The sequence below is a fragment of the Myotis nattereri genome (genome assembly GCF_964212035.1).
Source record: "Myotis nattereri genome assembly, chromosome: 4".
Lineage (NCBI taxonomy): Eukaryota > Metazoa > Chordata > Mammalia > Chiroptera > Vespertilionidae > Myotis > Myotis nattereri.
In genome coordinates, this window is record NC_138079.1 from 9,527,245 (window position 1) to 9,541,943 (window position 14,699).

The following is a 14,699-nucleotide window of genomic DNA, read 5'->3' on the forward strand; positions in this document are numbered from 1 at the left end:
GTTCTCCAGCTCACATCTGGCAGGCCATTGGTAGATTGCATTCAAGTTCCACACCGTGTGCTGCACTCTGTGCTCCACTGGGACGTTTCATCTCACCCAGAACCCAGTGCAGGGGCCTCTCATACGGAAGCTGCCACGTGGGGCCTGCACGGCAGGAGTGGGCAGCTTACACTGAAATCGAACAGAATGCCCGTTGGCCTGGTTGTGTGATGGAGAGTTCACTGGGGAAGTGCAGCAGGCTGCCTTCAGAGTTGCCACGCCCTGAGCCAGCAACAGTGCACGGAGAGAGCATTAGTCTCTAATGAAGCCACCGGCTCCTAAGGAATCCAGCCACATTTCTTCATCTTCTCTGCTGCCACCTGGGTTGGAGAGTGAGAGTTGGGTCCCTGTGCAATGCTCTCAGCGGCAGTGGACTGTTCTCACCTCCTGTTTGGGAGAAGGACAGTTTTAAGCATCCCCTGTTTTGCTGTAGGAGTGTGAAAACAGACTTCTGCTTCATTTTGCTTCGGGGGGATTCTGATCTATTTGTTTTGTGAGATGGAATGTTTTCTATGGAGATATGTTTGGCTCATAGAGGCGTTGTGCTAATCAGTTTGTTACCGGCTCAAGGCTCAAGGTTCTCGTGCGGGATGCTTCAAAGGCCAATATTCAAAACGTCAGAGTTTGAAGTAGGGAAAGGTTTATTGATGGAGAAGATGCCAACTGGAGAAGATGGAGGGGTGCCTTATAGCTTCTGCAAATCCATCTTAAGAGAGCCCAGATTTCAGGCATCTTTTGTCAGGAGAAGGGAGGAGGGGCAGGGCAAGAGGTGTGTGTCATCCAGGCACCAGCAGGGACCCAAGGAAGAGCACGAAATCTAAATCTGTTTGTTCCCCTGCTGCTCTGATCTGGTCTTGAGGCCCCAAAATCTTTACCAAAAGCTCCAACCTCAAGCAGAATTCCTCTGATAATTAGCATATCTGGAGCAGGAGCTGTTCACCTGAAGGCCAAGGGAGAAATGCAGGCTAGAATGAAGAGAGTCGGAAAGAGCCAGCAACCCACCCTGGGAGAAGTGAAGTTCATGTGCAGGCCATGGGAAGGGGTCAACAACTGTTCACCTGAAGCAAAATTCACAGGTGTCTGGCATCTGCCAAGTCTCTTTGAGTTGTTTGGAGAGGTGACTTGCAAACCAGTGAAAGCACCCTTCTGAGAACCACACACCTCTTTTTATCTCTACTCAGTTAGGAAGCAAAACACTGGCCTGCGAATTGGGAATCTCTGCTGCAACCAGACATCAAGAGAGGTGTGACCCAGAGGCGCCTTTCCCTGCCACCAAGCGCGTGAGGGGTGAGGACTGAAACGAACTCTTCGGGGGGCAGCTCCTCAATGCGTTCCCTAGTTAAAAGAATACTTACAAAATAAACATTCAAAGGAAACATCCCATTACCAACAGGATGGCATTTTCAGCCTCGAACATATTTGTCTTTAGCCTTTTTCTGCATTTCTGCTGAGGCTTCAGACTACTCACCAAGGAGCAGATGCTCAGAGGTTCCATTGGCACCGTAGACGGGGATGAGGCAAGGACATTGGGCAGAGCGTTCCAGGTTAGGAATTCAAAACGTGGATGTCATAAATCTCACAGCTGGTGAAGTGGTGGAGAATTGAGATACACACTCGGTCCTCTGAAGGACTCCCTGGGGCAGCGTATGAGCGGTCTTCGTGCATGTCGGCACACAAATCCTTATTCAGACGGTGTATGTAGAGATGTGTTTTCTTAGAATTTTTTAAGAGCACAAAAGTATATGGAACAGCCCTAGCCAGTTTGACTCAGTGGATAGAGCGTCAGCCTGCAGATTGAAGGGTCCCGGGTTCGATTCCGGTCAAGGGCACATGCCCAGGTTGCAGGCTTGATCCCCAGTAAGGGGCGTGCAGGAGGCCGCCAATCAATGATTTTCTCTCATCATTGATGTTTCTCTCTCTCTCTTCCTCTGTGAAATCAATAAAAAATATATTTAAGAAAAAAAAAGCATATGGAACAAAAACAATGGTGGGTAATCCACTGTCTGAAAATGAAAGTATAGACCCTGAGACGTTGTATACCGATTCAGAATTATGCAGCCATTCCCGGGGACCACGCCATCCCATTACCCATGAAAACATTCTTGTTCATCATTTCTGCCTGGTGCGGGGTAGTGAGCAGCGCTGTTTCATTATTGCCGAGAGTGTACAGTCACCAGCATGAGGCCAGGAGGGGTCCTGGTGGAGCTCCGCGTGTGGTGATCAGGTGCCTCAGTGATTTCAGGGAGATAGTGGCGTTAGTTAGTTGTCAGATGTAGCAACAGCTCTCCAAAGGGCAGTCTGCTGAGTTCACTTTAAATCAGCCCAAACTTGCCCCTTGGGAGGTCTTGGAAGTGGATGCCTTGTTTATTTACCCCACAGCTTATTTCCACCGGGCAGAGGTGGATGCTAGCCAGGCATGCTGATCTGCCCCGCCATTCATCAAACTGGAGGGTCAAGGTGTGGCCACATGTGGGATTCCCAGTGGCCAGTGGCTAGAGGCATGAACGGATCCTTCTCCTTCTGTGAGCCTTTATTCCTCCTAAAACTCCTTAGAGCCCCAGGAGGATGCTGGGGAGGCCCCTGAGGCAGGACACAGGTTCTGTTTTCTTTTGCTTCTCTCCTTTCTGCCGCCCTCCAGCTAAACCTCCTTAGGATGTCTTGTTAGCAGGGTCCTGGGTATTGTGAGTGTTCATTGAGCTCTTTTGTTCACTGGGAAACACACTAGAGAACTTTTATGATTACAGTAGGTTGTTTTACTTTTCATTCTGTGGCCCTGTGCTTGGTGACGCTGATGGAAGGTTTTTATATTTCCTGGTTCCATTAAAGCGAACTACACTGGTCCCATTATAGGAACAATGCGTGGGGGTCTTTTGTCGTGGGGTGGTTCGATGGCTGCGGGCCAGGATATGAAGATCTCTAGTGTCCGTGTGACTCCTGAGGGCAGCACCCATGGGGAGGAAAATGTATTACAACCTGCTGTTGGCTCCCAGGAAAAAAATGACACTGAGACTCAGGGACCCTGGAAGATGACTAGGGTTTGCTCCAGAACTGCCATGTGTGTCAGCTAAGGTGTGGTTTCCACAGCCTTTAAAAGGCATTTAGTGATCATGGTCTGCTTGGCGTTGGCTTCATCTTCTGCTTTTTTGTGTGATTGCAGGTCCTACAGGTATGGATCTCTGGAGGCTGCTGTTGACCTTGGCAGTGGCTGGCTCAAGTGATGCTTTTTCTGGGAGTGAAGGTGAGTTCTCTGTTCCCACCCGCAGCGTTTTGAAATAACAGTGAACTTTGTTTGTTAGACCTAAGTTCTTGGGATGATGTCATCAAAATGTGTTACGTTTTAAGTAGCGGCAAATAGGAAATGTATCTTTGGAATCATAAACTCAGAGGACTTTTCTGTGGGTGTTTTACAGGAAACACAGTAGCCAGCTTTGGCATCTGGTGTTTTCACATCAAAAATAAATGCCCCCAAATCATGCTGCAAGCATTTATGTGAAGGCAAACCAGGTCTCTTGGTCCTCGGGCTCCGGGAAAGACACTGACATTACACTGAGGGGTTAGTAACCTCCTGATCACTTAGCTCCTGTGTGATTAAGGATACCATAGCCTATTTGCAGAGCTCAGAATTAAAGCCTCTTAGTCATGTTCTCTGAGAGTGGAAATTGCAGGCTTCAGATACATTTTGCCTCTTACTCTCTGGGTGGTGACCATCTGGCTATGTTTGAAGGACGAGACACCTGAAATAGTGAATAAGACACTCAGAAATAAAAACACCCTGGCCTGCTTGGCCATCCCTGTAGTTCTTCCTGGTTTTACCCGTTTCCTGGTGGAAAAGTCCATCTATGCAAACATATGTCTCAGAGCAGAAATACCTGGACCAAGAAAGGGAAATGGAAGGAAGGAAGAAGTTTTCTGTCCAGAAAGAAAACTGTGCTCAGAAGGAGTTGGGGAACTTCTTCAGAGATTGTCTTGTACTTGATGTTTTCCCGGCTTGGGCGTCCGCAGAGGGAACAAGCCATCTCTGTCTCCCAGGCTTGTGGCGCCACATGCGGTGGCTGCTTTAAGAGTAGCTGAGCCCCCCTGCTCACCGGGCAGCTCCTGTTGAAAATGAGTTTCAGAGCAGAGGTGGTGCCCTCAGAAGTCCTCCCTGACCTTTGCGCCCAAAATAAATCCATAGGACTGAGCTGCTGAGGGCGCCCAGGGTAACCAAGAACACAAGCAAGGTAAAACATGTTACTTTATCTCTTAAAGCAATGGAGAAACATTTATAGAAAAGCAGTCATAATTGTTTGAAATATTTTTGGGTCTCTCTGGTGTCATAATGTCAACATTGTGCAAGTCAGACGTGGAGGGATCCCAGGCCGCGTTTCAGCAGCTTTTCCCAGGGCCGGCTTTAGACCCTGGTTCCGAGCCAAGGCATTACAGCTGGGCTCCGCGCTGTTCCAAAGTCACGGCGCTTTACTCTCGACTTTCTTCATTAAGGTGACTTTCACGCCCCTGGGCAAGGCTTGAGGAGTTTTTAAAACCTGTGAAATGGAAAATATGGCAAATGAAATCTCTAAAGATGTATCTTTAAAAATGTATCCCCACTGAAAGACGAACTCAAGTTACACTTTTGACCTAGAAAAGCTGCAAAGAGCCTCTATTTCAGCGGCTTTGACATTTTAGCTTGGACATAAACCTTTAGCTTCATGAGGAAAGTGGAGAAAACAGCACCATTAGCTGGCTCCGTGTGTGCCTTTTGGTTTTGCTTTCTGGTAGTTTTAGGTTTGCGTTGTTTCTGTGTTTGGGAGGAGCAGGGCATGAGAAAATGCAATGCTTGATAGTAAACACCAGTCCGGCAGCCAGCCAACATTTGCACATGGTAAGTAACTTAGCAAAGGGACAGATTTCTTCCTGTTCCTTTTTCCTCTTAGTGGGCTAACCAAAATCCCTTTGAAGTGTGTGGCTACTCCAGAATTCTTCCTTAAAACAGCCTGGGGGCCGAAACCGGTTTGGCTCAGTGGGTAGAGCGTCGGTCTGTGGACTGAAAGGTCCCAGGTTCGATTCCGGTCAGGGGAATGTACCTGGGTTGTGAGCACATCCCCAGTGGGAGATGTGCAGGAGGCAGCTGATCGATGTTTCTCTCTCATTCTCTCTCATCGATGTTTCTAACTCTCTATCTCTCTCCCTTCATCTCTGTAAAAACATCAATAAAATATATTTTTAAAAAAAAAAAAAAACAGCCTGGGATTGTCAGGGATGGTGCCTGATGTTTCTGTAAGGAGGTGTGGATGGGCGTGTTTGAGCATGAGTGTGCCGTTCTGGCCATTTATCTGATGGATTTATCCAAAGCGATCACATGACAGAACGAGTATTAAATGTCAGATAACATCCATGGGCCATGTGTTTCTTTCTCTGCCAGGCCGGATTGTAGCCAAATCATTTTATTTTTATTTCCTCTCTCATTGAATAAGGTAGACTAAAAATACAGGTGAGGATGGAAAAAAACAAAACAAACTCTAGTGTACTTCACCACCCATTCATTTGAATTCCGTTTGGTCAGTCAGAGATGTGCTCTGCTGGGTGAGGGACCTGGGAAGCGGCAGCTGGAGAAAGGCGCCCGGGAGCTGGTGGGAGATGACAGATGTGTGTGCCTGGGGAAGGTTGGCACGTGAAGTGTTGAGCAGGGATTTTCATGCCTGGGCAGATGAGCAATTAGGAATATACTGGCCCTGAGAGGCTTTTTTATTAAGTCTAATTGCCCTATGGGAAATTTAACAAGAACTAAACACTGAACAGTGCCACCATTGTCTTAGCTCGTGTTGCAATAGATGCTCTCTCGTCTTTCATCCTGCACATTAGTCTCTCCTCCCGCTCCTCACAGCAGGTTATAGTCTCGGGGAGATTTCTTATTCCAGAATCAGGAGTGACCGGCAGCACCTCATTTCCAGGGGCTTTCACGGGGTTGCATTTCCAGGGGCTTTCACGGGGTTGAACTGTCAACTGGCCGCTTCAGAACTGCCCCTTCTGGGTGATGAGTTTAATGAGGAATGTGTTTACAGATTTGATGGACGGAAATTTTCTTCCTAGGAGTGCCTGTTATAAATGAGTCTCATCTCTTCTATTTCAGTTAGCCCACCCCTGAGCATCCTCTTTGCTGGATGCTCCCACCTCAGCAACCTAAGGTGGGAGCTGGCCTGCCTGAAAAGTGCATCTAGTCGGGATGTGAGGAACTCCTAGAAATTAATGAGAGACTGTAGAGCTTGAAGGGATGGTGTGAAGGATGCTAATGGTGAAGGTGCTCTGAAAAAGAATCAAGGTGGACCAGACTAGTTAGTTCAACAAATTCGATGTACAGATATTTTTTCAGAGCTTTCTGTTTTCAAAGATTGCACTTAGGGCTCTGAGGAATACAGTGATTCTCCCCTCAAGAAACTTACCATGAGTTAAGAGATCGGGATATACACAAAGAATTACAGTAGGGCCCTGACAGTGTGGCTCAGTGGTTGAATGTTGACCTATGAACCAGGAGGTCACGGTTTGATTCCTGGTCAGGCCACATGCCCAGTAAGGGGCATGCAAGAGGCAGCCAGTCAACGATTCTCTCTCATCATTGTTGTTCTGTCTCTCCCTCTCCCTTCCTCTCTGAAATCAATAAAAATATATTTTTAAAAGAATTACAGTAGGAGGCAATGTTGATTAGCTATGGAAATAGTAGCCCAAACTGCAATCTTTACGGGTGAGGAGAGGAAGGTCACTTCTGGCTGTAGCGAAGTAAAGAGAACTTCACAGAAGCTGGAATATAGGAGAAGCTGATATGATAAGGGAGCAGCACGGACAGACGTGTGCAGGAATCGACACGAGGTGGTACAGAGAGCAGGTTCTAGAGTACCTGGGTTTCTACTCTGGACAGGGCGCTGTTCCAGGCAATGCACGGTTCCAGTTCACACATTCAGTATTGAATCCAGTATTTGGATTCAATATCCAAAACATATCCACATCCAGATATGTTTTGAGCCTCTACTTTGTGGAAGGCATAGGATTAATTTGGCCAGAGCGTGTGGTACATGAGCACTGTATTTGTAACTGTTCCCTTTGGAAGTAAACTTAGGTCAATAGATTGGAGTTAAATTACAGAAGGCCTACAGGTGGTAAAAGCTTCGTGGAGAAGGTAAGACTTGCTGGGCCTTCAGCATGGCTAGTATTTGGAGAGGAAGAGACGAGAGAGGAAGTGTATGCCACATCCTGCAAGTCATGGTTTTTCTCAGAGTTGTAGGCCAGCCAAAAGTGCTAAGCTCATGATAGAACATTTGTGTGTATGTGTCTAATATTTATATACAGCATATATAATATTTACATATAATATATGTATATGTGTATGTCTATCCGTACATTATATATAAATATTATATTAAATGCTATATATATATAGTGTGTGGCTTGCAGGCAAAGCACATAATTATTATCTTGCCACTCTAAAGATTTAAAGGTTCTTTATTGTTTAGTCCTCTCAAGATGAGAAACGTATACTAAGAGTGAGATGCCATGTCCTGAAGGAACCAGGATCCCCAAAACAATGTTCTCTGTATACCTTTGGGCATTTTCCTTAAACCTATGCAAACTGACACAGCACTTGTATGAAAGAAGAGACACTTTTGTTCTCATTGCAAACAGATCAGAAATAATGGCTCAGTAGAAGAAACATCTATTTTTCTAAATAAACCCTGCCCCATTACAGATGTAGCTCACAGAGCCCTGAGCAGCTGCCAAGACATACAGGATCTATTTCCAGCAAGTATCTGAGCCATGGCTGTAGTGGGGAGGCAGAAAAGAGTGTGCCTATTAAATATTTTCAAGGAGGAACAAACAACCCAAGGCTTCCCATTCACCGGACGTAACGGAGACACCACAGAGTTTTAGGTTGCTGCTGTCTCTCCTGCCGCCAGGAGGCCAGGAGCAATCTTACAGAGTCTTCTAGTGCCAGGGCCCGAGTCCGTGCATATCAGCAACCCCGCATCACCTGGTCCTCCTGGTATCACAAACAGCTTTGACATCGGACTTCAGCAGGCCATAGCAGGCCAGGTTATGGAGCTTCTGGTCTTGTCTATCTGGTGCCAATGGAAGACATGAGCTTAGACCTTTGGAGATAATAACACAGAACCCTCTTTCAGCAAGTTTTAACCGAGCACTGTAATGGATTCAAGGAGGAATTTTATATTTGTGTTTTCCTTTAAGAAGCTCATGTCTGTAAAAGAGAAGAAAGACAAAAGAAACACACACACACACACACACACACACACACACACAAAAGCAAAAAAACATTTTAATTCTGGTCCCCTTAGGTTATGGAAGAGTTTTAAGCAGGGTACTAATACTGTTCGATTTTCACTTTGGAACTCTTACTGGTAATAGAATGAAAGTGAATTTGAAGGAGATGGATGCAGAGGAAGATGGGTGTAATAGGTCAGGAGAGAGATGATGTAAGTGTGACCGTGGTGGTGAAAAATAGATGATCACAGACAGATGTTGAAGAGACGGCATCACCAGTGCTTGGAGTCCAATTCCGTGTGGATGTTGACTTCAGGAACTGTCAGCTTTCCTACTCCGTCCAGTGCTAGGTTTCCACAGTTTTCGTTGATGCTCTCAACATCAGCAATGACTCACTTTTAATGCAGTGAAGTCCTGGAGCACAGCTCAGCCGATTAGCAGGGAGGTGGTTCTTGCACGCAACAGCTCTGTGGCGGAGGAAACGAACTGAGTCTGATGACAGCAGAGAACCCAAGCACCCTTATTTGACACAATAGAACACCCACCTGCACCGAGCCCGGGTCCCACAGCCGTCGCTCACCTCTGCAGTGTGGCTCTGGTATGGCTTTAGGCTGCTGTGCCCTGAGGGGCCACAGCCCAGACACCGGCCTGAGCTTCCTCTCCATGAAGTCAGTGAACATTTATGACATATACCCCCACAGTATGTGTTACCGCATTGAATGCAATAAAATATGTGTAGGATGAGTTGGGAGAAGCAGAGCTGTGCACTGGGCAGAATCTGGGAGGTCAGCTAGGCCTGCACCGTGACTAAGTGACTCATCCCCCTCTTCTAAATGAAGTTGTCATGACATCTGCATTTCAAGTCGTGTGACAAAGTCTGGACTGAGCTTGAAATACATGCTATGTCATTTTTCAAATGATTGACAAAATGACCACTGCATACCCTGTGTCATAGATTATTTTCGATTTAAAACTCACTAGACCTTTAAATCTATGAGGATGTTTTCTGCATCCCTGTATCCATATCCTCTAGCATTCTGTCATATAGAGTAGATCCTTATTGATTTATTAAGTGAAGGAATGAACCAGCATCTACATCCCGACCTGGGACTTTCCCAGTCATACTCCACAATTGTCATCGATGCTCTCTATCTCTAGTCTTAGAGCAGGGCTGGGTTGAATTAGCATCCCTTTCCATTGCAGGGGGAAGGTGGTCTGGAAATAGCTGTACACTTTAGAATCCAGGACCAGTGCCCTCCAAGAAGCCCCAAGCATCCCTGTGTCCTACCCTAAGCCCTAACTAATGGACTTTCCCTGTTGAGAGAATGATCTCATTTTCCTACCATGTACTTCAGATGCCACTAGCGCCAGAACTTTGCCCTCCCCACCAATGCCAGGGAGGCTGATGCCCAGCCTAAGTCTTGTCAACTTTTGCCCAGGTGACTGAACTCTGTACCCCGTGCACCAGCCACGGGCCGTCACCCTGCATCGAACGAACCAGTCACCCACCACCACCGCCACCCTGGTGGGCAGCACCTTTATCTGTGCCCCATGTACCTGATTAAATTTCCTCAAATATTGACAGACATAGTGAGGTATCATGAGGCCTGCAGACTTCAAATCCAAGTTTTCTCTGCCCCTTTGGACATTGAGCTTGAGATTATGAAAGACCCTGATTAGGAATTACATAAATAGCTGGTTCAGTTTTCCCAGCCCCATTCCTCGAATAGCAGATCTTTCCAATTTTCCAATGAGAGCCCATCTTAAAGTATGAAACTCTCAAAATTAAGAGCCCAAGTTATATTTATATAATCCTTCATTTAGTAATATCTGAATATGAGAAACACTGGTATTTGTGTGTCCCCTAATCTTACAGTAGAATGCTGCAAATTTGTGTAAGGAGAAATAATATTGAGTAGAATATTTGGCCTCTAGATTGCCATGTGTATGTACTGGTATTAATAGGTTCACATTAGTGGAGATTGAATTGGTGATATTACCATGCAGTATTTTGGGGACCCTTGGCTTCTCCAAAAATGAGAGGTCATTTTTTTAGGAAAGGACTGTTTTGTGGCTGCCTAAAATGTAGGGCATCTCCTCTTATACCCAGCCACTGACCCAGCTGCTTTCTTGGTTGGAGCAAGAGGCACCAAGCTTTTCTGAACAACAGCTAATGAAGGATGTGTTGTGATGACAGTAGGGCAACAGAGAGATGGGGAAGTCAGTCAAAGAACCCTGCCTAGTGTCGGGGCACTGTTTGGCCAGATCAGCTCTCAGGGAATGGAATGCAGCGAAGCACGCTATGTGCCATGCTCAGACACCCCTGGCAGGGTTTGCACGCTGTTATATGACTGTGCCTGACTTCCCCTCTGAGCGTGCCAGCACCACATTGTGTGGGCGTTCACTCTGAACCTCATAAGCACGGTTGACCAGCTCTCTGTTCCCTGTGCAGCTATGTCTAAGCCTGGCTTCCTGAAAAGCTCTTGTCGAGGAATGGAAGGAGGTAGATGAACTTCTGTGCCTCTATCTCCTGGCCATATGTGCATGTCAAACTCACATTTATGGAATAACTGTGAGTGTAAAAGTCAAAAAGGATGGCTACTCCCCACTGTAACCCCACTGTCTTATTTCATTGGATGGATGCTATTACACCTGTATTCTGAGGTGTAAAGAACTTACTTTAAGGAGAAAATAGGAGGATATTAAAGACAAAAATAGAAGGATTTTAGGCACTTTCATTAGCATGAGTTGTATTTAAAATGAAACTATTCCATGTTGAATTTGGGGGGTGATTTCTTCAATATGTTGGTTGAGAGGGAGTCAACTAATGCAGAAGCTGGAGGGCAAAGACAAAGGAAGGCGACTGTGGCCACCACTGAGCCCACACTTGGCATTCAGTACTGTCTGTGTAGATTACTGATTGATTTCTGCAGTCAGTGGCCAGGAGCTCAGTTAGCTCTGCATTTGACTTGGTTATGCCTGATGCCCCTGCTGCTGTGACCCCACCCATAGCTCTCACTTCCTTGGAGCAGCCAGCAGCTTAGGCTGGGAGGGCATAGAGAGCCATGGAAGAGCCATGGAGAGGAGGAGAAGCTGGTCAGGTGGCCTTGGCTGGTGCTCAGAGAACCCACAGAGATGAGTGGGGTGTAGGCCAGTAAGCAAGTCTCTATACCGGTCACATCCGATTCCTGTTTCCTTCTCCTCTGCCACAGTCAGGAAAAGCAGTCAAGCCCTAGCTGGTTTAGCTCAGTGGATAAAGTGTCGGCCTGCCGACTGAAGGGTCCCAGTTTGATTCCAATCAAGGGCACATGCCCAGGTTGTGGGCTCAATCCCCAGTAGGGGGCATGCAGGAAGCAGCCAACCAATGATTCTCTCTCATCATTGATGTTTCTATCTCTCTATTCCTCTCCCTCTCTGAAATCAATAAAAATATATATATTTTTTTAAAAAGCAGTCAAGCCGAAACCGGTTTGGCTCAGTGGATAGAGCATCGGCTTGCGGACTGAAGGGTCCTAGGTTCAATTCCGGTCAAGTGCATGTACCTGGGTTGCGGGCACATCCCCAGTAGGAGATGTGCAGGAGGCAGCTGATCGATGTTTCTCTCTCATCGATGTTTCTAACCCTCTATCTCTCTCCCTTCCTTTCTGTAAAAAATCAATAAAATATATTTAAAAAAAAAAAAAAGCAGTCAAGAGCATCAATCTTGGACTTTGTAAGAGTTGTGTTTGAGTCCCAGCTCTGCCATTTTTTTAGGTTGAGTTCCTCAGAAACCAGATGCTGAGACAAAAACCCAAATGAAAGTAAATTATTGAAAAATGTTCCAGGGAGAAACTGATCTGGGACTAGGGAAGTGAGACGGGTGGAGACACCAAGCAAGGATGCGCTATCCAGTCGTGTCCCTTGGGCTGGGTGGCAGGGGGGCGGGTGTCTGTCTCAGTACATTTGGAAGCAGTGTTTCAGGTTGTCCAGATCAGGCCTGACCCCAGGAGGATGCAGGTTCCTAGACTCTCTCCGTTCTCCAAGTGGAGGTCCAGGTGGCTCTAGCGGCCCGGGACAGCCAGCAGAGACAGTGCCGGGTGCTGGGGGCAAAGGCACACGGGCATCTGTGCACAGAAATGGTTACGGTGTCATTGTCAGCAAAGCGCTGCCAGCATTGGCAGCACCAGCCTTGGTAGTTCCTTACACTCTCTGGCCTCAGTGCTCTCATCTGTTCAATGGGAGGAGAGTAATTGTTTAAAGCCATTAGGGAGGAAACACCAGTAATCCACTTGTTGAGATCCCATAGAAAAGGCACACGCTTTTTCAATAACTTCTATTGGCTTCTATTGGTAACTTCTATTGGCTCCAAGTTGGGTTACTGCACACCCTGAGGCCTAAACAGACATGCAAACTAAACAGACGTGTGGACTAGCATTTATAGCAATATATGCCTAAAAGAAGCAGTTCCGTTGCATAAGGAAGTTATGGAAGCTAGAGTAGTTTAAATAATGAGTCCAGACAACTGTCTGGAAGAGGATTCTACTGTTTAAGATGTTTTCAGCAATGGGAATAAGACACAATGGCATAAACTTGTATAAAGTAAGACGACTACTATATTAGTAGTTTTAATGGTGAATGTTCAGAAGATAGGGTTGCTAAAACCTTAGTGATCTAGTTTTTGTGCTTCTAATGCTAATAAATTTAAATCTGATCAATACAGCAGGTGGGTCTGCAGTGAGTTGACTGATGCTGGGGTGATACTGGTGAGTCGGTCAGTGGTCATTCATTGAGCATTTGCCCTGTGACAGACAGGACACCAAGAGGTTGTGAGGCACAGTCCCTCAGCTTAGCCACCAGGTGCACTGGGGATGTGGCAGACAGAATTAAAACCAGTTGACAGCACTAATACTAGAACAATTTAGTGGATCCAGTTGTACCTCCTCTACAGTTAATCCCTCAGTTAATTCCCACAGCAGTGCTAAGAGGAAAGTTCATTATTACCTTGCTTTTAGGTAAGGGCACCAAGAATAATTATGTAACTAATTTACATAACTGGTAAAGGCAAGTTCGAGCAGGAGTTCAGCCCAGGCAATCTGACCCCAAGCAATCTTACACTGCACTGCCTCTGTGCCCGGTTCCCGTGCTGGCAGACTATTGGAGCGCTCACCTCTGAGGGCATTTTAGCTGATGTGTGGAAGCTGCATTGGTGTCACATGGTCATATTTTACACAATGAAGCTAAAGAATCATGGTTGTGTCAAAAAGACAGGTGATGATTTTGTGAACTTATTCTATAAATCCCCTAAGATGCAGATTCTTTAAGTTTAATGGAGCACTTAGACTTTCAGTGTGAGCCTCATTATTTCATATTACATATATGTAGAGGGGTTATATTTGTGTGTGTGTGTATATATGTTATATATGGGCATATGTAGCTATGATATATCAAACTTATATGTTATTTGTTTATGGGTATGTACATGTGATATATAAAACTTACAAGCTATAGGTAATTTCCTCAAAGTAAGTAGGCATCTCTTCTTGAGGCTAAATCAGGAGCCCAGGTTTGTGGGGAAAGAAGCCATGGCTTCACCTTTGAAATAAACACCTTTATAAACAGTACCTGCTGGGCTGCTGAACCATACCCTCCGCCCCTTCGCTACCAGGCTTTCCCCCATCTTTCTAGGGAGGGCCAGGCCCGCCTTATGGGATCAACTCTCAGTTTTCTTGTCTGCATGGTTTATGGGTTATTCATGAACGCAGAAGCTGTCCAAGTGAAGCCATCCCACCTCTACTGGCTTGTCTGCAGAATTATACTACACACACACTCACTCTTGCACTGTAAGCTTTTGCTTGTTTCTAAGTCTATACCTCCCTGTCCAAAGCTTAGCCCATCCTCATAGGACTAACGTTCCCTATTTTGTCCAGAGGACTTGAGTTGGGCATAATGTTGTTCTCATACCATTTTTTTCTGATGGGATTTGTCCACATGAATTAGTGGGAGTGAAACCACGCTCATGAAAATAAAAGTCCTCCATTCACTGGAATTTCTTTTTTGTGTTGCTCTTTTAGGAGAAAGGCAAATTGTCAGCAAAGAACATTGTGTCAAGCAAAATAAGCCAGTCAGAGAAATATAACTATCACATGATCTCACTCATATGTGGAATCTAACGAAATAATAAACTGATAAACGAAACAGGTCCGCAGAGGCATGGATGTATGGAACAGACTGATGAATCTCAGGGAGGTAGGGAAGGGGGATGGGAAGAGATTAACCAAAGAACATCATATATGAATAACCCATGGACACAGACAGTAGTGTGGGGAAGGTCTGGGATGGGGCAGGGGTTGGGTGGAAAGGGGCAAAGGGAGCTCAGGAAAATAGGAGACATCTGTAATACTATCAACAATAAAAATATTGAAAAAACAACAACA

The 14,699-nt window shown here is 45.9% G+C and overlaps 1 protein-coding gene across 1 annotated transcript in view; it reads left to right on the forward strand.

The window, feature by feature from the left end:
• Positions 1-3,198: 3,198 nt before the first annotated feature.
• Positions 3,199-14,699, forward strand: part of GHR (growth hormone receptor) — a 120,264-nt gene continuing 108,763 nt past the window's right edge. Inside the window, exon 1 of the mRNA XM_081089003.1 lies at positions 3,199-3,277. Within this exon, the coding sequence (XP_080945129.1) occupies positions 3,208-3,277 (70 nt within the window). The 5' untranslated portion in view covers positions 3,199-3,207. The remainder of the gene's footprint in view (positions 3,278-14,699) is intronic.